Below are 24,804 nucleotides of genomic sequence, written 5' to 3'. Positions count from 1 at the left end.
GATTTTAATCTCCACATGTGCACAAGTTGTCTTGTATTGTTGTGTTCACAACTGAGAATTAAATTTGTAGCCAAACTTTTGACAAATTAAAGCAAACCTTGAGATTAAAGCGATTTGTGTGGGAGTTGAGCATAACAAATAATAAATACACAGAAGTAGTAAAAGGAAGCCCACATTTAAGGGTAGTTTCCCGCAGAAGAGACGTCTAATCGAAATTCTCCGTAATAATGGTAAGACGGCGGATCCTCAGCTCGATTCTTCCGAGGATTCAGGCGCTTAGAAGCTACCGCTCGACTTTTGTGCAGGGCACCCGACTGGAGTACGTCTCCTACAGCACGCTACGTAATCAAATGGAGGCGCCACCCATTGTGGTGATGCACGATCTCAATTTGTCAGGGGAATCGTGGCGCCATGTGGCTAGCAATCTTAGTCAGCATGGTCTGCGCCAGGTGATCACGGTGGACGCTCGTAATCATGGCCTCAGTCCGCACATCTCCGGTCACTCAGCGATGCATTTAGCGGCCGATGTGGAGGCCTTAATGAGCCACCAGAGCCTCACAAAGATCGTGGCCCTGGGACACGGAATGGGCGGCAGGGCGATGATGACCCTGGCTTTGACTCAACCGCAGCTCGTGGAAAGAGTCATCCTGGTGGACATCACCCCTGCACCGGTGCCCAGCAACTTTTATCTCACGCGACAGGTGTTCGAGATGATGCTACAGGTGGCGCCCACCATTCCTCGTAATCTATCCCTCTCCGAGGGTCGCATGTTCATCCTGCCCATCTTCCAGGACGTCGTCCAGGATGTGACCGAACTTCAGCGCGTTGTCTTCAATTTGCGGAAGATGCAGGATGCTTCCTTCGGCTGGGCTGTGAATCCGCAGGCGGTTCTGAGCTCCTGGTCGGACCTCATGATTGACTACGAGTCCACTTTGGGTGGACTAAGTCCCTATATGGGCGAAGTCCTTCTCATTGCCGGTTCGCAGTCGGAGTTCGTCACCTCATCCAGTATTTCAGTGATGCAGCGGTATTTCCCTAATACAGTAGTTCAGATCCTGGACGCCGGGCATTGTGTGTACGAGGATCAGCCGGAACAGTTTGTGAAACTGGTCGTGGAGTTTACGCAAGTTTGCCTAGTTTGCTGAAGTAGGGGTTCTTTAAAGGGGTTCTTTTTAAGAGGCTTTTACTCCTCCTAACCCTGAGTGAGTGCTGAAATTTCAGCTTTCAATCTACTCCAGCGATAATTGCGCTGTCAGCACAATGGGAATGGAAAACCGCTGGCAAAAAAAGGGCTGAATGGCAGAGCGATTTGTAGTAGTGGCGGCTGCAGTGAAAATCGATGGCAAATCAACGTGGCAGCCAATCGAACCGATACCCGATACTGGGATACTCGACTCAGGTGCTTCAAGGGGGACCCAGAAAGATTGGCGCACAAAGACCAAACGCCTCAACCCGCCAATTTGCCAATAAAGCAGCCGAAGGTGAGGCGAAATGCGCCACAATGCGATACAATTTAGATTTATATGCTTTGTCTGATTTATTTGTATTGGACGTGTGGGCGATGGAGACGTCTGCCCTGCGCTGCCTGTGCTTCAAAAGTCGATAATCTCCATCCTCCTTCTCACTTCTGTATACACTCGGTACTTTTGCTGAAATTGAGTCATGACTGAGATTTGAATGTGCAAATGTACACGGGACACTGGGAAGCGAAGAAGCCTTGAAGTTGTTTGCCCAGACCCAAAACCTTTGTTCTGGCTTTAATGAGGATTACGTGAAATTTCATTATGCTGCGTAATAAATAAGTAGCAAGTCAAATAAACAGGGACTGGCAAACACAGCCGACCTAAACAACCCAACCACCCACACATTCCGCAGTTGCAGGGGAATGTGAGTGTAGGTACATGAACATTTCAACTGGGATGTACGGTCGGGAAACCATATTAAAATTTAGACACGTTCGCATTTTATTGCTTGTTATTTTGTGTCTGTGCGGCAGCTGCATAAACCTCCCGAAAAAAGCTGGGGAACTCAACTAGCAGGGTTTTCTTTTTCTGCTCACATGCACAAATGGTTTGCTTATTGTATTTTTACTGCCGAAGGCCTTGACCTAAGTTTTATTTGTGTTTTGGGAAAATAATTATGATTTAAGGTTTCATAATTATTTTCCCAAAACTATGAAAGCCAATATTCAGTAGATTGAGAGCTGGCTTAGTTAGTTTTACCTAGTTTCGATTTTTGTTAGTTTTCATTGGTTAAAAGTTAAAAGTTTAAGGTTAATTAAAATCAAATTAACTTTGTGTTTCGGGGTTTCAGAATCTTTAATTTTAATAACTGGTATTTACTTATGGACTTAAGAGATATAACGCAAGTCCCCAAGTTAAACCCCTAATTGCCACTATCCCATTACAACCATTGCAATGCGTGTAAGCAATCTGTCTCAATTAAATGTGTATTACCTTTTATGAATATTGATTTTCAGCGCCGCTCGTGCGTCTCCATTAATTGGACTTTGGATGGGGCAGATTCGGTTCACCTCCTTCGATATCCAATGCACCTTCCGATTCGTGTCAGTTTATTCAGGCAGATTGCTGAGCTGTACTCTCTGTTTGCTTTGCCTCGTCAGGCAGCCAATTCATTAGCTGTTCCTCCGCTCCAAACGAAACGAAAGACAACATGAAAGCTGCAGTCTGTTCACTGCACTGCGAGATGATGAAGAGTCATCTTCCCATCTTCCCATCTGCACCAGAAACCCTAACCAAAAACACCAACCATCTATATACCACTGCATCTTATATTCCTTGTATTCCGGGCCAAATCCTCTGCTGCGCTTTTGTCTTTTCAATTACGAACCCGCTTCAAAGTCAAACTTTTGTGCAATTATCCTGCAAGACAATTTACCCTGTCTCGATTTTTATGAACGCACAAAGTTTTCCAGCGGAATAGGAACTTTTTCCCAACCAGCAACAGTTTCCATTTCGCTATGTAGCCCTTTTGTTGTTGTTCTCCCTTCAAGACAGTTGATTTTTAATTTCGTGTCGGCGGTTGTTCGCCTCGGTACTTAATTTCTAAGGGAGAATTTTTGACGGGTTAAAGTAAAAGTTAGTTGGCAGCCCGAGACGCTGACCTAATGAGCGTTGAATGCCCTCCAACCCCGAAGAAATTGACACCCCGACGAAGGCGGCTAATGAAGACGGGGGCATCCAGGACAACAGGATACCAGGACACCAGGACACCGGATCTCCCCGGAATCGGGACGATAAGGTCAGCGGACTTGGTCGTAAAGAGGCGGCCATAAAAGTGAATGGCGGGTGAAAATGTTGTTCTAGCCAGGGCGACAAACGTGGCAGTTGCGTTTATCACAGGGTCCTGGGTTCGAGACCAGGTCCGAGATATTAATAAACATTTCCTCAGTGTCCACGCTCCGCTGGCAGGGAATTATTCTTGTGCCTCCACCAGTTTCGGGACTCCATTGTGGGGTTGGGGTTGGGGTTAATGTGGTCGGTCATTAGTGGGGTAATTGGCAGCTAATTGGCTTGATGAGTGCCGGCCAGCTTGATTGGCGAGCCAAACGATGATTCTCGGTTCCAAATAATATGAGCTTAAGGCTCGCAACTCTTTCTGCGAAATTCAGCAGGAATCTCTTAAATTGATTTCAGGTGAAGGAAAAGAAAATGTAATCAAACTTTGCTGATTAAAGTGAAAATGCGAAAAAATTATGAATCAATTTTCCCGTGGATGGCGAGCGAAGTGCAAAGTCATCAGTGAACTGCAAAAGTGGCTGGATGTGCAGCAGCGTTCGGTATTAGCCGCCAATCACGGAAATTTGCATAGTTCTCTGGCGCATTCAACTATAGACTAGCTAGCGATGGAAAAATCAGGTCAGATCCATCAAAAGGCGAGGACACGAAAGTGCCAGCCAATTGGTTGAAACAAAAACAGCTTCTAACCAGGTGAAATGTCGTGACGAGCGCATAGGAACATTCAAAAGTTTTTAGATGACAATTTTTACCGAAAAATAAATACACATTTGTTTTGAAATTTTCATAAGCATTTTCGCAAAAATTTTGATTTTGAACAAAATGAATTTTTTTGAGAAAAATTCGGTTTTTGAAAAATGGCGAAAGCAACAATTTTTTTTTGGTTCTTTGGTCGTTATTATTGAAAAATATGTTCCCCAGCTACTAGGCAAACTATTTTCTACAGCTTACAACATAAGGCAAGAGTAACGATTACTTTCGGGTAAATAAAATAACATTTTTTTTTAAATTTTTTTTATTTATTATAATGGGTTCATCACAATTTTGTGCCAAAAATCGTCAAAAATTAAAGTGCTATGTTTGAACACCAATCGATTGGAAATTTGTATAAAGTATTTTTGCATTTTGTAGTCACCTTTCTGGTGCGCTTCGTCACTATGTGTATTGTCGTTCCCAGTGATATCAATTTTCCAGTTTTACTTTAGCTTTTAATAAATTTCCACTCAATAAAATCCACATAATTGAATACAATTAATGCAGCCGTTGTGGATTTAACTTTTATATTTTTCTTGCTACCAAATGGTTGATATGTATGCACCACCCAATGTATTGTTATTCCTTGGGATTATTTTTGTGGCGCGTATTTATTTTGAAATAAAAAATTCAAAGCATTGTTATTTGTACATTTTAATGGACACATCACAATCTTTTAGTCATTCGTTTGTCATTTGTTGCAAAATTTATTTTAGTATATTTTTAGCAAATATTTATTATTTTTTTATTTTACACTCTGTTTGCTTAAGCAAATATTTATATACTTCATGAACAATAAATTTTGGCATCTGAGTAGGCTAGTGGACAAGCTATCAAAGAACCAAAGATCCCGAACTCAGTTCATTTTTTTATTCGTAGTCTCTTGGATGTTATCAAAGATTTCAGTAGTTTTTTATTATTCCCAAGTAATCGGTTCGAGTTTGATCAGCAGTAAAGACCCCACAACCAGGAGTTTAGCAAGTATTTTAACCAGCAATGGACAACACGGCAGCCAGGGTGGTGTACGCCAATCATTTCTATGCCCACAACTACACCGGAGCAACCATCCAGCAGCAGCAATCACAAGCGCAGCTCCAGAATCCGAGTCACCAGATGTATCACGCCAGCTATATGGACCTTAATCTCAATCTCAGTCTTGGCCACAATTCCAATCCTCAAGCGAGTGTGGGTTCCGGCCTGAGTCCCCGGGGGGTTTACAATGATCTCTATCGATTTGAGGATGGCGGTGGCGATGCCAGTGGATCCTTGTTACTTGGTCAAGATGAAGACCACTTTTGTGGAGGCGGCGGTGGAGAGGAGGAGGCGATATCACCCTCTTCCTCAGTGGTGGCCAGCACCTCATCCTCCTGCCCCACGACCTCGGGAGAGTCCTTGAACCTGGAGACGGAGACAAACCAGAGGGAGCAAGGAGAGATGACGGAACTTGAAGATCTAAATGAGCTGACCCATCGACCGCCCTTCTCACCCAACATGGGTGGCAACACATCCTACATGGTCTTCCCGCGCACCGCAGCCGACTTTATGCCCCGCCTGCCGCTACCCAGGCATCCGCCCTTCATGAACGTTGGCCAGGAGCAGTTCATCATTCAGCAGGACACCGTATTTGTCCTGGGAATGCGACTCAATGTGACCAAGAATGATATTATCATGTATTTCGGAAAACTGGGCATGATCAAGATGGACGAGGGAACGAATAAACCGAAGATTTTCGTCTACAAGAACAAGATGACGGGTCGGTCAAAGGGTGAGGCCACCATTACCTACACCAGTCCCTTCTCCGCCCAGGCGGCTATCAGTTGCTTAAGTGGTGCCAAGTTCATGGGCCAACCGCTGACCGTCCTGCCCGCTTATTTGTCCACCAGAAGGGGCAGTGTCCGCTACAGTTATCCAAGGGAGTTGAACACAGCGGATCAGCAGCGTCGCCAGCGGGTGCAGAAATGGAAGCCGGCGAGCGATAATTGGGTGTGCATGCTGTGCAGGAATAGCAATTTTGTTTGGCGCTCCAGCTGCAACAGGTGTCAGGCGTCCAAGATAGCCGCTGCCAAGGATCAGGGAGGATCGGGCAGCAATGCCCGTCGCTGGCGGCCACAGAAGACCGATTGGCCCTGCGGTTTCTGTTTTAATCTGAATTTCTGGTATCGCGTCAAGTGCAATCGATGCCACGCCCCGCGCTCCGATGATCCGCCGCCGCCCAGCTCGGAAACTCAGGAGCAGGATCAGGAGGAGGCCGAGGAGGAGGAGGATACCTGGGAGCTGTTGCTCAATCAACCCAATGCGGAGTAGGGCCAACCATCCCATCCCCATCCCATTTGTGTATGTAAACGTATCTCGTACCCGTTACCGTTTGTGTATCTCAGCATCCGTTTGTACGTGTCTATTGACGAACCACAGTTCTACTTTCCTCGAAAAATTTAAAGTGATTGGAACTTTGAATCCCGCTCTCAAACGCAGCTAAAAACCAAAAAGAAGAAAGCAACCACAAACTCCCGAAATTCCTGTTTATGTCAGATCTTAAAAAGAGCTCTTCCAATGCAGTATCTATATCCCCACCGAACTCCCCCGAATCCCCCGAGATTGTGGGACAATGCAACTGGCTGGATGGTAATCCACTTAATCCGGGTAACTGAATATTTTACCCCGGCACAAAAGGCAACCGGACCAACCACCTGGCGAGCTCTAAACGTTTAATGAATTTATTTACTTTCCCGACGCCCGCAGTCACTGGCTCATTGGCTCTGTGGAACTGCACTGAAAATCGAAATATCAGTTTGTATCAAGTCGAAATTGTTTAATAAAAGTTGTCTTCTTTTCAAGTGTGTTTTTTGATGAAGTTTGTTTGCCACTTTATGATAAAGGTAGACCTTTTTTAATATTTATTAAGTTTATTTTATTAAGTTTAATAAGTTCGGCCAAAGTATAGAGTTTTGGTAAAAATATGAGTTTACTTAAATATTTTTATTCCCGTTATTTATTGTTTTCCAACTCTTAAGAATTTAGTATTTTTGATAATTTTGTAGTAAATGATAGTATAAACTTTCGCAAGTGTTAAAGGACTGTTTACCACATCCTACAAGGTTTGGGTACGCGACGCATGCCAGATCCGACAGGACAGTTGAAGGCCCTGAAGAAGTCTTCGTTGCTCGCCAAGAAGCCCTCAGCCTTGTATTTAGCATCCTCTTTGTTTCCAGAGCACAGCAACTGAGTGGATTTCAGAAAGAAGAGCTGATTTGGCAACAAGTCGAGTCCTGGCATCTGTTCGCTGATCTTCTCCTGCTTGGGATTCTCCAAAAGATGATCTATCCGGCTTTGGTAGGCAGAGAACGACAATCCCGAGTCCCCAAAGTCTTCCGAGGGCGCAAAGCACCTTTCGATATCGTAATCATAACTTACATCTTCGAACTGGGGCAAAAAGCGAGAAAGCCAACTAGCGAGGCCACCAAATTTTAGGGAGAAAGGCCAAGAGGGGTCATAAACGGGAGGTTGAAAAAATAAGGACACAGAAGACATCTCATCCAACAGGGAGTTCTGTGAACGGGAGGAATTGGACAGTTCATGGGCGTGACGGGTGCCGAATCGACTGATGTCGACCCGGAGGCGTTGCAGATTTATATTGGTGGCTGCGTAACTATCGTCGACTATTTCCAGACGGCCAATCTCCGGAATTATGCGATCGGCGAGCAATTTGAAGTCGATTAACTCAAGAGAAGACTCAATTAAAGCTAAATTGGTCAGTCCTTTCTTCGGATCCTTCGAGTCGAACCTACCCTCTTTCTCCAGCGTCCTTTGTACGCTCTTCCCAAATTCCTCCATAATCTCAATCACTTCCAACTTTATCTTCTCTGAAAGGTGATCCTGTAAGGGAATTATAAATTTAATTTTTAATTTATAAATTAAATTTCTTGTTTATTGTACTCACCGCAATAAAGAGTTTGTTGAAGAGGAACGGCATGGTGTACCGCAGTGTTCTTTCACAATAATCCCCTTGGGTTTGGGTGGCATTGAGTTGGGCATCGAATGCGAACAGCAGTTTCATGGCCAGATAATTGGCCACGGCCTCGGAATGCCTCGCATACACCTTGTCCATATCTAGGAAATAGGATTCACACATTGGGGTTTCCTTTGGTTGCTCCCCGTTCCAAACGATCTGGAAGTAGCTGTTCTCGAACTTTTCGCAGTTTCCAGGGCGATCCGTTCCCTCCACCGTTATAGCCTCTCGCCAGAATGCAAACACTCCATCGATCACTTCTGCAATTTTATCCTCTGGCAGCTTATAGGATCTTAGGTATCCGCGCATGCGATCCTTGTCCAGTTTGTAGGCTTGAGCGGAGTTGCCGAGGATGATGTCCTCCTCCACGATGCTGTGAAAGCCCAGTTTCGGACTAATCATGTACGGCTCAAAGGGATATTCTTTGTCCATCGCGTCGTCGATCAAACCTTTCGCCCCATAGTTGATCATTTGGGCACTCATGTTGAACCAGCTGAAGTTGGAGGCATTCCAGTTGGGTCCATCGACGGCGGGGAACGCTCCGATCGACCGAATGAGTGCTAGATAATGTGGATCATCGGCTGGAAAGGGAGATAGAGAAGCTCCCAAACAGGCGTTGTATAACCTTTGGGCCACCTTCAGTTCCTTGAGGACATTTAGAGACTCCGCCAGATCCATCCTGCCTAGATATGCTTCCGTCTTGCCAACCAGGTTTTTCGTGATGTCACCCTTGCTATTATCCCAGATCACCCAAAAAAGCGGTGAACTCTGTCGATAGTTTCCGCAGGAGTACTCATAAAAGTCCTCACAAGGATCCACACTGAAGTTCATGTAGGACTTCATGAGATTCGCATAGGAATCTAGGTATTCAGTTTTGGAGTTGGTGATTGGATTCCCATCGCTCTTTGTGGTAAATATAAGTAAAAGCACGAAAAGCAGTGGTCTAACGGAGCCTGGGTTAGTGCCGTCTAACTCAATTTGATGGATTAATTCCATGTTAATTTACCGATGAGGTACTTCCCGATTCAGAGCTCAAATCTATACTGTCAGCTTTGTGCAAAGGGTACCTCTTTTTAAATGCCCCGATTCGAACTGAAAAAGTTTCCATGGAATGTTTTTAAAGAAATAAATTTAATAACAACTTGCTGAGAGAACAAATACATTTATGTACCATAAGAAAAATATATTTATATTTAAAATACAAAAATTATTTGAGATTAAATGTTTGCCCTTTGCGCCTTGCCATTAACAAAAATCCAAGGCCATAGCATACAAAATAAAATTACTTTTTTTATTAAGAATCTCAAGAATCAAATAAATATTTCTAGAAAAGAAAGAAAGAGAGAAAGAAAGAAAAAAAAGAATGTATTAATATTTTAAATAAAAACTTTTTGAGATTAAATGTATGCCCACGCGCTTTGCCATGTGCAAAAATCCAAGGCCAAACTTATCCATTCTGATAAATGCTTTTTATGCCCCTTACTCGAATTATAAAAGGGTATATTGTATACGTGCAAAATAATGTAACAGGGAGAAGGAAGCGTTTCCGACCGTATAAAGTATATATATTCCTGATCAGGGTCACTATTTCTTGTCAATTTGTGAATTTTTTAAATCCGAATTATGGGAAAAAATTCTCAAAAATATAAATTTCCATGTTTAAATGCCAATCGATGGGGAATTCGATTACGAACTCAACGAAGGATGACAACCCATAATTTGTTTTTAGGTGGGAAATAAGGATCAGGGTTCTTGGTAAAAATATGAGTTTTCCAGGTGTTTTGTTGTTGTTGGAAATGGTTCAAAAATTGTACAAATTCAAAAATACATACTTATATTTTTTTATGCATTTTAAAATATGATAAAATACCACTATGTGAGCTATAATTTTTCCGCGTGCTTTAGTATCAAGCCACTTGAATCCATGTCCCACCAGCCGCTGGCCAGACGTCTCCTTCCTCCGCTGTCATGTGATTTAATCAAACTTTGCGTCAGCCAAATCTGTGCCACAACAGCTTGGGTTGGTTGGATGGTGGCTTGCCTGCTTGGCAGAGACGTTAGGTGAGTTGCTCTTTTGGCTGCACCCGCAGTTGTGGCAGGTCCTTCGTCCTGCCCACCTGCCACGCCCCCTGGCTGTTCACCTGTTCACCAGAGGCGGCGCCAGGCAGACTTTGTGTTGTGCATTTACTTTGCACTTTCTTCCACACGAGCGGAGAAGGCAGCTGCTCGAAGCTGTGGGCTCTGCAGTCTATCGTCCAACGGCCATCGTCTGTTTTGCTTGGTCTGCCGCCTGCGGGGTATTTGCGTAGCTTCAGGTGTTGCTGCTCCTCCTGCTGCCCCCCGAGAACGGAACCCTGGTAAACCACCAACCTCAGAGACCCCAAAACCAAACCAGCCCACAGTGTCGCCGATTTAAGTGGCAGTCGGGGAGTAAATGCAATAAACACCATTAGCTGCAACGACTCCGTCCGTCTGCCTGGTGTTTTTCGCCCAGTTTTCCTCTCTGGCCAGGAAAAGTTCACTGCAAACGGGGCCATCAAGGTACGAGTTAGTGGAAAATGTGGGAAAGAGAAAAAGGGGAAAGTATTGCCGCATCAAAATGCAAACGCGAAAGGCGAATAGAGTCTTAAGTGAATTGAATGGAAAACTTTCAAACTGCGGGCGCCATCAACTTTCGGGGCTGCAAGCGGGGTGGCAGAAAGTTTCTGAAGCCTGATTTGTTTATAGTTTCCAAGATTGGCGACTTTTTGTGACCCATTTTAGCCCTAACTTCAACATAATTAGACTAACTTGGTTTGACTTTGGTCATTGGGCCAACTATCAGCCATATTATCAGCGTAATTGTATTTATATTTATTTTTTAAACTTCAAAGAGAAATATTTTCAGTTCATTTGATTGATTGGCATTTAGGAGGTTCATATTTATTTTTTAGTTTTTTGGTTGCAATCAATTTGGCACTAATTCCTTATCAATTTTAGAAAAAAGTTTTCTGTGCCATTTTGGTTGGTTTTTTTTGCAACATATTTATAGAATTTATAGCAGATTGATTAAAGGTTTTTAGATAACTAAAGTAGGCCAGAATATACCTAGCACTACCAAGTCACACAAACAATATACATGACTAAAACAACGAATACAGAAACACCAGAAAAATAAGAAATTCACAAAAAACAGATTACAATGCTGAGGAACACGCCGAGCTTCTCAGAAAAGCTGAAAACTGACCATGTAGGAGCCAGGAAATCTACCAGAATAGGAATTCTAACCGAAAAGAAGAAGGGACAGACGAAAAACCTGTTCCATTTCCCCATTGGCTTCCAGATAAGCACCACGGCGGTCAATGAAAGGGTTTCAGTCAATCGGGATTATGGCCATATGAATACCAAGGGTTCGGCGACTCCATATCCGCAGAAGACGGAAATTATGGATGAAATGGTCTTGGCGGCCAAACTGGAGTCGGATAGTCTGAGCCTGTCGAAGAGGAGCAGCACCTCCTCTGTGGCCTCCAAAGATCTGAAGTTCCCACAATTGAAAAGTGTTAGCCTACTTCCTCCCACGCTGACCTTTCAGATGCGACGCAAACTCTTCGACGAGGGCGAGTTCACCGTCTGCAAGGGTCGCAAGATGAGCGACGTCTTCCATCCGATGGACGAAGATCTGGACGACATTACCCAACCGGGCCGCAGGATGGAGTCCAGAAATATAACCTGCAGCAACTACAAGCAGCTAAAGGACTACTGCGAAGTGAACAACATTCGATTTTCCCAGGGACTCAGCGCTTAGCAACTCTTTGCGGTGTGGGTTTCTCAATTGTTGTCATCGAATTAAGAGCAGAAATAAAGTGCAGGAGCTGGGATCTCCTTCAGCTCCTCGTCGCCTCTATCTGTCACTCTTTCAGGTGTCACTCACGGGGGATAAATGGTGCCAAGTGCAGCGGAAAAACCGGTATGCAACTGAGAGGACTGTGGAGTGAAGTGGCCTGACTAACAGATACCTGGTACGGTGCTATCTTCTCTGTTGGTAAACACTTTGACTACACAGAACTTATTGGATCGCAATAGAATTTACAATTTTTAAAAAGTAAGTTATCTTTTGTCATGCCAAAAATCAAAAAGATTATTTTCAATATCTATATTTTCTATTGTATAAAAAGTATAAGTAAGTATATAAAAGGAAAATTTTGTCCTATTTTTGTTGGTGTAATATAATGCAATATATGGGCAAAATTAAATACAATGTACAAAATTTTTTTAATACAAACCAATTAAAATCTTAAAATAATTGTATACGTTAAGAAAAATAGTAAGCATACATATTGAAAAATTATTTATCAAAGGATTTGCACTTTTTTTAAATAACTAGTTGACAAACAATTTTTAAAATCAGTTTCGCGAGTAGTGGCTTGAGTCTCCACGGATACCGGGGTAAATAAAGCAAACGCCTCTTCGCTTTTCGCCGGGACACAAGCTGAAATCCACTCAACTTCACCCACATCCCAGGATCCACATCCTTCCAGCCTCCTCCTGGCACCCCGAATTCTCCGCCTTTCAGCTTCTGCGGTTCATTGTACTTTACGAGCATTTTCAGCTTGCTAAGCTCGCGACTTCCGCGTGTTTTTCCTCTATTCCGGCTGCCATTTTGTTGCGTTTTTGCGTGGTTTTTTCTGTTATCCAGGATTCATCCTTTGTGTTGCCCGGGCACGTGCATCGAACAATGGAACGGTGTGAGTGTTAGTGTGAGTGTGAGAGTGAGTGTTGAAATGTTTGGCTATGAATTATGGCAACATAGATCGACGCGGCCATTTCTAAGCCCAGATTGGCGTGGTTGTGACAGTTTCGAAGGCTCGCTGCACTCGCGTTTCGCATATCGCGTATACGCAACGTTTCGCCGTGTTCGGTTTCGGTTTCTGGCTGTCATATTGCGAACGACACGCCAGGGAACCCGGGGAATACCCCAGAATTGTCCTCCGACCGACTGTCTTTTTCGGTCTGCGGTCTGCGCCGTGCCGCCCTGAAAAGTTGGCCAACGACAACAAAAAGCGGATGCCCTCTGACAGCTGTTCGTGTTTTTCGGTCCTGGCCAAAAACTGCAGAGAGCAAACAGCAAACAGCAAATTGGCAAAAGGCCGTCACATTAGCGCCATTTTCCACTCTGCGGTCATAATTCACTAAAATTAATTGTCGCATTCGAGTTTTCTGCGGTCGCCGCTCTGAACTTTGGCGACTATTTTTGCCGGTCTCTTTTCAGGCTGCGATTTCCCAAAGTCCCCGGGGTGCTGTAAATATCCTTCGGCTGACTTCTATTTAAGGTCTTTGTCGCGAAGCGTTGTTAAAGCGCTAGATTCGCGGGCATTAAACGAATCGGTGTACGCTTAAATCAAAGCCTTCCACTTGAAGAGCCTCGGAAGTTTGCCAAAAGTATTTTTGGCCGGATCTTAGGAACCAGGTTGAATGCCAAGGGTTTTTTTTTGGTACCCAGTAATGTATGTATATACCTCTTTTAATTTTGTGGGGCCATTTGCAAGAGCAGAAAAGAAGGGAAAATTATGCAAAACATAATAATAAAATTTAATAAAAAATACCGGAGCTCGCGGGGGATTCCACTGATTGTCCCAATGTGTAGCGGGTCCTGCTAATGCTGCAACATTTTATGCAAATACCTTCGAGTGGCCCCGGTCCAAAGGTCCGCCTTTGTCCGCTCCTTCGGCCATCTTTATCAGGTATTTGTTTATGCAGCTGCCAAGTCGAGCCGAGGCTTATTTTATTACATTTCTTGGGGGACCGAGTGCCCCGAACCGTTGGCCGTTTATACAAATGGCTTTTGAAATAGGCAAATAAGTACTTGGTAAGTAAATTTCTGGCACCACCTGCTTACCTTTTTCTGGCGACGCGGGCGTAGCGTCAATCGCACATAAAAATAAGTCGAGAGACAACGATGTCATTCAAGGACTAAACAAAAAGTTTGAAACTTTGCTTTGTTTTATTCGTTTCGGGTTATAAAATGAAACGAATGTTGGCAAACTTCAGGCGGGTTTTGAAAGTCGGCAAATACGAGCGTGCACCATCAGCCACGCCCATTTGGGAAAAGAGGGGGCGTGGGCGTAGTGAAACAGAAGGTTTTTTACAATGGGTGTTAAATACTACATTATTAAAAATTCCTAACCACTTTAAGGAACTTAAATTGATTTTAATTTTAAGTTTGATTTTATTTTTTTCATGTACCTCCTGTTTTTCAATTTAAAGCAATTTTATTTTAAATTTAAATAATAGTTTTAAAGGCAATTTCTTAATTGTTCATGAATATTTGTTCACTTTACCCCGAGTATCAACAAAGACAGCTATTAAAATCAATGCAGATGGATTTAGCCCACTTTTATTGCCACTTTAAGCCCACTTGCCATATTTTTATCCGCAAAATCCACGAGCCTAGCCCACTGTCGATCTGAGCGCCCCCGGAAACAATAAAAATGCCTCGCGTTCACAATGCCGTTCGTTCCCAGAATAAAAAGCGCTTATTACGCCGTATAGTTGACTACGGTCTTTATTATTGGGAACAACGGAAGCGCCGGCAACAATTGAAATAAATGAATTGGGCAAAAGGATTGCTGGGCAAACATAAAACGGAATTACTGGCGGGTCGGAAGGATTTGGACCGATTGCGGATTAAATTTTGATATCCGAATGCGAATGCTGAGTTTGCTAACGGAGCCACTTTACAGTCACTCGTTATTGTTTATGCCGCCGCAAATTCTTCAAAAGTATTAAATGAAATTTGAAATAAAATTGGAAACAAAAGCAGATGCTGACTTAAAGAGTTGAATGCAAATATGTATGGGAATGTGTGCTATATACTCCAGAGTTTCTGTTGTGATGTGGGGGACTCCTCACAACTAAGCCAATTTTTCGGAGCTGGGAGGCCAGAGAGAAGTTGGCACCTATTTCAAACTCAATTAAACACGAAAAGGCCAGAGAGTCGACATCCAAAACCCCATCTCCAAGCCCGAACCCCATCCCAAAACCCATCTCTCCCTGCTTTTTCATTCGGTGTGTCATGAAATTCTGCACGGTGGACACAGCTGTTCTTTATGTGGGTGCCCCACCGATGAGTTTGGTTGGTGGGTGGCTGAGTGGGTGAGTGGGTTTATTGTGAATGCAGTCTGCCGGGGTGGATTAAATATTTGAATACTGTTGCCATTCTGTGTCCCGGCAGGGTGTTTCGTTTTGATCTCATTTAAAGGGCTTCAAGCCACCACCCACGTTCTTGGGGCCGGTAACTAAATAAAGAGCTTCGGTCAGTGCCGAAACTTTTAATAAGAGTTTTGCAGACTTAAACCTTGTTAGACGGCAGTGTCGAACACAGGGGAATGTTTGAGAATTTACATAAAATAAAAATCAATTTGGCAAAGAAGGAAAAGTTACCTTTATTTTGGTAGATTTTAAAGGCTTTCAAGGGGATTTTTTTTAATAATACTTTAACTTATATTCAGAAAATTAGATATATACAAATTTAAATTTGAATTTGTTAAACTAATTATTTAAATTTAAGTTAAGAAATTTTTACTTTTGCCTAAGATACCCGTATATTTGCATATTAGTGCCAGGATATATTGATTTAACTCCTTTAACTTAAAATACCCTTGCAATCCTATACTTCCTTTTACGGCCCAGGATACTAACATTTCGTTGGCACAGAATTGAAGTTGCCATGCCGAAATCAGCAACACAAGCAAAGACAACTGAACATCAACAAAAAGCACACACAGACACAATTGCCGATTAGAATGAGGATGTTTGCTGTGTTCCGGTCATTTGCATACATTCACCATTCACCGAACATTTTGGGCCGTGCCAAACAACCAAACAACCATATACAGAATACAGATTCCGACAGGGACACGTGGACACCTTTTTGACCCATCAGGCTTTGCATTTAAATTCGGCAAGTGACCCGCATGGTGACCATGCATAATTAGAGCCACTTTTGGGGGTCTTGTTATGACCCAAATATTTGGCTTGTAAATTGATTTCGGTTCGGAAGTTGTTGGCCATGTGTGAAGTCTGGCGTCAAGATCAAGGATATCAGGAAACAAAGAATTAACAGATTCATCAATGTCAGTGGCATGTTTTTCCCCTGAGTTTTGATATATAATTTTTCACCCTTGATTTAATTTTGCAAAGTTGTCATATTTCAGTTGAATAATGTATTAAAAAATTCCCTTTTTTATCATAATTTGATAACTGTATGATTAAATGTCCGTTAGCCCATCTGACATCCTAATTATCCACTCTATACACATTTTTCATATTTTCACTCTTATCTTATTTTCTTTTGTTGCCTGCCAATCAACAATTCGAACTGATTGCCAAATACACCTGTTCAGTGAGGCTTTTTATAGCCTCGAAAACACTGAACAATTCAAACTGAACTGGGAGTCAACGAACCAGCAACGCCTCTCCCACTCTGATTCCGATTCTGATTTCGATTCCCATTCGTAACCCAATTCCCATACCATGGCGATTTCTGATTTCCGATCCCAATGCGAAACGAAACACTGTCCCATTGCTGACCAATGCGCTTTGGAGCGGAAAGCTTGCCAATTATTGTGTGCAAAGTCCATAAATAATATGGCTGGCATTGATGCACGGAGCTGGAGCTATAGTATATACATATATATGGTGTGTGGGAGACTCTCCCCTGAAGAGCTCCCAATGATGCCACTTGCATTGAGTGAAGCCGCTTCCTGGCCCATTCCGTTCCGAATCTAATCTACATTTATGTCGCCTGGCCTCCCGGAAAGCAGCTTCTTCGCCTGGCTGCTGGCTTCTATCTTCTGGCTTCAGAGCAGCTCCATGTTTGTCCCCGGCACACATTTCGAGTGTTTTGTTTATGTGGAGCACACATTTCCAGCTCAAGTCATGGAGCCGTCGTTTGCATAATAATTTAACTCATTACCCACACTGCTGCTCCTACAGCTCTTCCTGCTCCTCCTCCTCCTGCTCCCTTTTTGGGACAGAAACTAAATAAGCATAAGTAAGACACATTCATTTGCCAGACGAGTTCTCCTCCTTCTTCAGTTGGCAAAAGGATTTGCGGCACCCTGAAGCACTAACGAGGTAATTTCGAGGCTCGGCGAGGTCAAGATGTGACGACGACACTTGCGAAACCACCACCCACAACCCAACCACCCATCAACCTACCACCCATCCAAGCTGTGATGAATGCATTTCTGTTAGGGAGCCCTCATTACGCATACGACACGTGCGCCCGTCTCCTAAACGTCCTGCCATTTAAACTGTTTCCATTTCCAGACCCTCAGCCCCCTGAAGCGCTTACCTCTGCGAACGGCCTGTCAACATAATTGATTTGGCTTGCTTGATGGCGAATCGATAGCCAAACGCCTTGGGGACCATTCGAATGGCAACTTTTACTTTAAAATTTGCATATTCGTTAGCCCGAAAGCGAAGTTCACTACTACAACTGCACTACGCACAGCTAACGATGCACATAAAGTGCTGCAGGTGAAAGTTTCGTGGCCTCCGTTGCGGTTCTTGTTCTGCTTCTTGTTCTGCCTGCAAGTTCCACATTGCCGCATTGCATTGTCCAACTTTTTATTGCCTTCGCGGTGCTCCAGTTTTTGGGAATCATTTTGGGGTAATGGGAATTGGAATGGAAATGGGAAGAAAAACTGTGCATAAATTACTTCCCTCATTTTTTCAATCTACTTAAAGTGACCTTCACTAGTTTATTAACTATTTTATTTAAATTTCCCCAAATCCACACATAAATTCACGCATGAAAGCATTTCTAATAAAATAATTTATATTCAAATTCAAATATATAATTTCAACGTGCAATATCTCGTCGTGATGGAAATGAAAAAAAAATATTTGTAGAAAAATATGTACCAAAATAATTTTAATTAAAAGGATTTGATTATACATTTAAGCTAGGATTTATTTTATTTAAGTTTTCTAGCCATATCATAAATTTCACAGGTTAGAATATACATATGTAAATAAAATTTAAAGTTTTTAAGCTATGCTATATTTTATTTTTATTACCCCTTAACATGTACTTTTTTTGTAAATATTATTTCATGAATCCCACAGGATTGAAATCTTATGAGTAGATAAAACACCAAGCTCGCAATATCTTGTTTATCTGCAGCAATGTCATCTGAACATTTAATCGTCCGTTTAATAAATAGCCCTGAACACAATACATTGTCTAGACTGAAGGCAGAGTGGCTGGGGAATCGAGGGATCAACTAGTTTTTCCTCCAGCTTCTGTCCTTTTTATGCGTTTCCTTTTTTCCCACCCACTCGGAGTGAAAATATTCTTGTACTTTTCGTGCTGATTCTCGCTTTTCCCTAATCTCTCCCTCTCTATCGCAGCTTTGCTCGTTTTCCTGTCCAGGTCAGTGTCGCCACCCAAGGGGATTCACATCCTGGGGAGCTGTTCTGTTCTGTTCTGTTCTGTTTTGTTTTCTTTATTTTCCTGCCTTTTTTTCTTCAAGTCCCTGGCTACGCCTTTTCAGAGCTCATCCCGCATTTTCCGCTGCTTTTCCTTGGCAGCGACCGAATGCAACGGCAATTCACTTAACTTACTCAAGTCGTTGAGGGCATAACTTCCGCTCCGCATTCCGGCAGAAGACCCAATCCCCCAATCCCCAATCCCAATCATCCAGCCACTCCGTTTACTGTCTTAATGCCAATGCTCACACATTCCGGGCAATCCTCATACGCATTTCGCAATCCTTTTCCCTTTAGCTCATGCAATTGTGCACTTTAGCTGCGTTACTTTACTTTACTGCATGTGAGCTTGCTTAAACTAGTTGGATTACTTTGGACTATAAGACGATTGTAAGTCGAAGTCGTATGAATGGAGTAAATATTTACAGAGCCATCGTAAATAGTATTTACTAAATACGATTCTCATTATTTGTCTGCTTTCAGTCTTTTAAGGTTATAGATAAATGTGATTAAAAGAGCTAAGGCAAAGATAATGATGAATCATACTTAAATCGGATTAATTAAGTGCGTTTTTAAAAACATTCTTTAAATTTTGCTTCATATTTATATTTAAGAATTTTAAACTAAAATACTTTATTTATTCTTTTAAGCTTTGTTTGTAGAGTAACTATAAAGACAGACGTTTGTAAAATGTTGTTTACATATTTTTTAAGCCCACTTCTTGTAAATGGTTTTTTGTGATCTTTGGCGCCGGCTGTTTCATGGTCGTTAGTGAAATTGGTTTAACTAGATCAGTGAGTTGCCACCAAAGTGCTAATTGCTCCGGATTCGGGCCTTACACTTAAAAGCCTCTTTGGTCAGGGCAAACAAGACAGAAGAAAGTGAGTGAGTTTGAGTTCGAAATGAGGTGTGAAAATCCCTAGTATGCGATTCAGTTCTACGGTAATTCTCAAGCTGAACGGAAGCAAAATGAGAGTGGTGATCGCGGTTGTGGTTCTGTGCCTCACCTGCTGGCATTCGTGTGCCGCCGAGGGTCACCTGAAACGCTTGAGCAGATCCCTGATTTTCCCGCCGACGAGTCCTACGCGTGTTCAGTTCATCGGTGGCATCGGTATTCCCGTGGAGGGCCTGCATTTCGAGTCTGTTACCTCGGGCTATGTGCTCAAGGCGGAGTACTTTCTGCCCACCAACTCGACGGAGATCACAAGGGTCTATCTCAAGCCGATGGCCATTACGGGCAGGGAGGAGGAGGAGGAGGAGTCGGCCTATGGAGCGGTGTATCGCTGGATTATCTATCGCGGCATTGAGATGGTCATCGAGAATATGGGTCTGCCGGGCAGGAGTTGCCTCCTTCGTCTGATCTGCGAACATGCTGCCCTGCCCTTGAACCACGAAAGTGGATTGCTGGGCGAGATCATGGACATAGTGCTGAGACCCTCCAGTTCGGTAGACCAGTTGGGTCAAACTTCCGATAGGGAGTACCAGCTATCGGAGCACTTTGGCGAGCGGGGAGGCGACTGCCAGGCGGAATATGCCACTAGATGCAAAAAGTCGCCCATGGAACTCATCAGCCTGCTGCTTGAAGTCAATGAATAAATGATTTACACCAAGAACTTCCCTTTCGAATTGAATTTTCACTTTTATTTTTATCCAACAACCACAATCACGTAGGCCCACAATTAGGGTGTGACAATTACAAAGTTGATAAACATTTTAATTAGTTTTGCCTGGCACTGGCATTGAGCTTCTGCGTGATCTGCCTGCGTAATCAGCATCAATTGTAATTAAGGACACGCTGTCTGACGGGGCGTATGCGTAATGTGTGAAATCAACATGCAAACAGGATCACTGCTGTACTTAACTCGCTTAAATTTAAATGGCAAACACAATTTGCCTGAATTATGTGCTGCGACTAGGCCGGAATTTACGGCTTTCTCATTAAGTAATCCCGGGCACGTATGTGCAGGACGCCTCCTAATGGGCTTAGTGAATTTCGGACATATAATATTGGATGGAATAGGAAATAGGAGCTGGACAGCCATGAAATAATTACACACACATTCAATGAAACGCGACTGGAATCGGGGAGGAAGAACCTACAGCTCCATGTGAATCTCCATCCACCGATGGCTTCTGGCATTTCAATGCCTGAATGTGGAAATGAGTTTAATATTAATTAACAGCACGTCAACGTGTGTAGCAGGCGGAAAACGCAGGCCATCGGGTTTCGGGTCATTAGTTGAGGGCTCTGTTGTTTTGTTTATATATTTATTTTAAAACATTTTGCTCGGGGGCTTCGGAACTCTGAAACTCTAGAGCCAAGCCATAAAAACAACAATATAAAAATGAAAATTCTTTGAAACCATCATCAGAGGGGCGGGTCTGTTGGTCAGTTGGCTCCATTTGTCTTCAATTTACAGCTGCCCCGAGGCGGAATATGTGTGTGGTAAATTATTTAGCAAATGCAAATGCAATTTTTCAGCTGGGTGCGGACATTGTTTGGCCCCCGGGCGAATAAAAAGGGGTTCCATTCAAAGGCAGATCCCCCAACTATATATATATCGAAGAATAATAAGTGAGTGGCAAAGCAAACAAGACTACTCCCAGGCTATTTATTAATATTTCTCTTTAATATTTTGTTGCCCTGGGGGCTGAGTTTCACACATCGAGACGGGGTATTCACTTGAAAATTCCTCTGTCCATAAATTCCTCAGCAATTTACCCAACTAAACTGACATATGAGGCGTTTCCTGTCCGGTCGAGGTCCTCACTCCTTTAAGCCTGAATATGCTCACTGCAATCCTTTCGCACTAAACATAATTTAAAGGCCGGAACCAACGGAGGAGGATCTCTCCTGTCGAAGGAGAAACTGCCGTTTTGTAGTGTGGAATTTATGGGCAAATGTGGAGATAAACTTGCTGTCATTTATCAACGAGCCATTGCCGGATTGGAATGGGTCCAGAGGGGTGGAAGTGGAAGGTCCTGCTGTGGGGCCTTTTGAAAACATTTTGACTTGAAATGATTACGCCAAAAACTCAACAGATAAAACCCGGAGCACGGATGCGACCATAAATCAGTAAGTAAATGTGACTTCCTCGGCCTGTGAGTTGGACTTTGGAGTCCTGGTGGGGATAGTGGATGGGGGTCTCCTCCTTTCGCTCGAGTGGTGAATGGACGAAGGTAACTCTACCAAATTGCAGTGAAAAGCGGACAAACGACGGACGGACAGACGAACGGACAGGGAGTTCAGCTCCGCCGTAGATTGGCAACATTTGATGGCGAAAGTTACGTTCGCATTTATCTTTCGAGCAAGTGTCACTTGTGAGTTTCTTGAACCGCAGCCAAGTCCGGAGCACAGTGTCCGGCCAGAGAGGCATCCGCATCCGCACTCGCATCCGCACTACATCCTGCTGAGCAACAGGAGTTCTGTGTTACTGTGTCCTTGGCTTTAAAAGGGTTTCCTGCTGATGGCTCACTGAACACCCAATTTTCCCCAGAGTTCAATAAGCAGCTGTTTTGTCTGCAGTTTAATTGCTTCAAAATGGGAAGCAGCCTATCAACAGTTCAACAATATTTTGCCCTAAGCATAATGGGGCTTTGGATACAAAGTTAATCATTAAATAATATCAGAAATTACTTAGAATTAAACATAATTTAGATATCAGTGTTTATTGATGATTTGGCTAAGTTACAAAATTGATTAGAAGAATATTACGTTTCATATGAGTTTGGCTTTTTAAATGTTTAATTAAGGCATTCTAGCATATTAAGTTTATTTATTGAAAATATTTGATTTTGGAATGCAGGCAATGAACAGTCGAAGTTCGAAGGGAATTCAATTATTTTGCATAGATGCATGGCAACCATCAATTAAAATTTTGTTGAATTTTCAAAGTAAATTTGTCTGATATTTCACAGGTTGTTTATGCAGTTCCTCTGATTTAGTGGCATAATTCCGCAACTCGACGTTTGACAAATTAGCTGACTTGGTCGCAGTTGTTATGATTTGACTGTTATCAAAATTGTGAATCGTGGGAATTTGCCTTACTTCGGTTTGATTTATGTGGCATTAAGTAATCATAATTTATGCTAAGCCCCAGACAAGAGGAAACCCTCGCTCTCTGATATTTCTGTGCAGGCTAATGAGTCGTCGACTCGAAGTTCGTTGGCAGATATTGCAATTTGCATATGCACAGAGTCAGCGCGCTGATTAGCATAATAAAGTGAGCGGCATCCGTTGGCCAGGGATGTGCTGACTGGCAGTCGCAGCAACACGTCGTATGCGCAATATTAATTATTCAGAGCGAGGCAAAGGCGCCTAGAATAAAGGAGCAGACTCGGCAAAAACAAAAACATAAAACAATGCGACACTTGTCGTCCTTCTTACCTTCTTTCCCCCCTTTTATTTCCCCTCTGTTCCTTTTGGTATTCCGTATGCTGAATTCCCAGCTTTGTATTTAAACGGGAATCCTGGGAAAAACATGCCCCGACAATAAACGAGCAATTTTTCCAAAATTACAAAAATGTGAGCAAACATTTTATTTGCGCTCTTAACTTGGTTGCCTTGCCAGCTACCAAGCCCAAAAAAAGGCCTCCTAACGTAACATTTATATGTACACACTGGCTGACATAAATCTTTGCCAATTCCATAAGGCGACTCCTTCTTCTTTTTTCTACTTGCCTTTTAGTTTATTTCGCTCATTTCATTCTCTTTGGGGGTCTTCCTTTGACTTTTTCTGTGACTTTTTTCGTTTTTCGTTTCGCTGCAATGACAAGAATTTGAATAATTCGCCAAATGTGCCAAGTTGAAATGTTAAAATTCCCAACGACGCGTCGCAGCCTCGACGGAAGTTGGCAAGCGGCCGGGAACTTCCGGTTTGGCAAAAACTGGAGTCACGACCCGCCAAATGATTGCAAATGAATGGAATGGTAAGCAAAACGACGCCCACGAGGATGCTGGAAGGAAAATGCCGGGCAGGATGCGACGCCTTAAGAACTTCGCGCTTAACGCATCATTAAATTTATAGCCCGAAAATTATTTAGCGCAATTTCGCTAATGTGTCACGCCATAAAACAAATCACAAATGTTGGTTTTAACCGAAAGTTTGTCTTGTTAGGGGCGGCAAATGTTGTTTATATTTATTTGGAATTTTTTTATAACCAGACTTCGGCTTTTATAATTAAAAGCAGGAGTTTGTTATACAAACTTGGGTTAAAAGTTTGCGGATTTAAAGTTCATTATATTCGATTAGCGAAAAAAGATACGAAAACTTAGTGCAATGCAGAAATAAATCAGTATGAATTGTACTGGCAATAAATATATATATTATATTATATTCTTAAGGAATTTTCTGTATTCAAAATTTAATTTAATTTAATTTCAAAGCTTGAAAATTAAATCTTATCTTGTTTTCTGCTGCAGAAGAAAAACAGGCTTTTTCTTGTTTTTTAACCTTTCTACCTGTGTCATAATTTCCCCTTTATTTCCATGAACTGCATAAGCCGCTCCTTGATGGCATGCTTTCATGTTTTTCCAACTGTTCTCCGCCTTGAATGGCATGCGGCGACAGCGAGTGCAGCCTGCAGGTCCTTCGTGCTGAGAAGGTCCTGTTTTTCTCGCCTCCGCTGCTGCTGCTGCTGCTGCTGCTCCTCTTTCTGTTTTTCCCGGCCGTGTTGTCAGTTCGCCATTCTCGGTGTGATGGCTAAAGAATTTTTCAATAATCGAGCCATGCGCAAAAATGTATGAAGCCGTTGCCATTGCCGCTGTCCTCCTATTGAGGAAATTAATAACGCCATCTTGCTGGAAAATGTCGAAGCATCTTGCGCGTGGCATACTTCCGGGGGCGCAGCTAAGAATTTCGCCCGAGGCAGAGGAACTGGAACTGGGAAAGGAGCAGGACAATTAATGAGATAAGTACGTAGGGGGCTTGAACTATAAGGGGTGCCGAATGAACCACAACTAATTTATTTCATTTTCTCCATTAGCAAGCCGGCCTCCATCCATCACTTTTGTGCCCTCGTCCGCCGTGTAAGCCTGATAAATTCAGCGATTTTGTGAGCCGTCAACGGCTTGTATCTGCGATGCATATGACACATTGTTTTCAACGTCAGAGATCCGCTCCGGAGAACCCAGAAAGCAATTAAATTGCCGACTTTCGGTACAGTCGAAAAAATTAATTAGTGTTACATAATATAAATAAAAGGGTTTGATAAATCTAAAACCCATTAAAATAAATATTTAATTGTAAATTAAGAGAATTTTTATACTTGATAATAACTACTGTTTAAAAAATCAAAACAATTTAAAGTTAGCAC

The 24,804-nt window shown here is 42.8% G+C and overlaps 5 protein-coding genes across 5 annotated transcripts; 4 read left to right on the top strand and 1 right to left on the bottom strand.

Annotated features, from left to right (window-relative positions):
• Positions 1 to 115: 115 nt before the first annotated feature.
• On the top strand, positions 116 to 1,759 carry LOC108062837 (sn-1-specific diacylglycerol lipase ABHD11). Its single transcript, XM_017149715.3, has one exon. The coding sequence runs from the start codon at positions 228 to 230 to the stop codon at positions 1,143 to 1,145; it is 918 nt and encodes a 305-aa protein (XP_017005204.2). The 5' UTR covers positions 116 to 227; the 3' UTR covers positions 1,146 to 1,759.
• Positions 1,760 to 4,864: 3,105 nt separating this feature from the next.
• On the top strand, positions 4,865 to 6,844 carry LOC108061896 (uncharacterized). Its single transcript, XM_070217099.1, has 2 exons — positions 4,865 to 6,344; positions 6,423 to 6,844. The coding sequence occupies exon 1, from the start codon at positions 5,007 to 5,009 to the stop codon at positions 6,312 to 6,314; it is 1,308 nt and encodes a 435-aa protein (XP_070073200.1). The 5' UTR covers positions 4,865 to 5,006; the 3' UTR covers positions 6,315 to 6,344; positions 6,423 to 6,844.
• Positions 6,845 to 7,088: 244 nt separating this feature from the next.
• Positions 7,089 to 10,466, bottom strand: LOC123003322 (neprilysin-1-like). Its single transcript, XM_044395518.1, has 3 exons — positions 10,101 to 10,466; positions 7,948 to 8,919; positions 7,089 to 7,883 (listed from the first exon to the last, which is right to left on the bottom strand). The coding sequence occupies exons 1-3, from the start codon at positions 10,464 to 10,466 to the stop codon at positions 7,089 to 7,091; spliced, it is 2,133 nt and encodes a 710-aa protein (XP_044251453.1).
• A 731-nt stretch (positions 10,467 to 11,197) lies between these two features.
• I-t (inhibitor-t) lies at positions 11,198 to 11,800 on the top strand. The gene has a single exon (XM_017146901.2). It carries the CDS (start codon positions 11,198 to 11,200, stop codon positions 11,798 to 11,800), a length of 603 nt encoding a protein of 200 aa, XP_017002390.2.
• A 7,658-nt stretch (positions 11,801 to 19,458) lies between these two features.
• LOC108063086 (uncharacterized) lies at positions 19,459 to 20,085 on the top strand. Its single transcript, XM_017150083.2, has one exon. The coding sequence runs from the start codon at positions 19,459 to 19,461 to the stop codon at positions 20,083 to 20,085; it is 627 nt and encodes a 208-aa protein (XP_017005572.2).
• Positions 20,086 to 24,804: the final 4,719 nt, after the last annotated feature.

Source organism: Drosophila takahashii, chromosome 3R (assembly GCF_030179915.1).
Source record: "Drosophila takahashii strain IR98-3 E-12201 chromosome 3R, DtakHiC1v2, whole genome shotgun sequence".
NCBI classification, from domain to species: Eukaryota; Metazoa; Arthropoda; class Insecta; order Diptera; family Drosophilidae; genus Drosophila; species Drosophila takahashii.
Note: the sequence above shows the minus strand (reverse complement) of the source record. Positions and strands in the feature narration are given on the sequence as shown.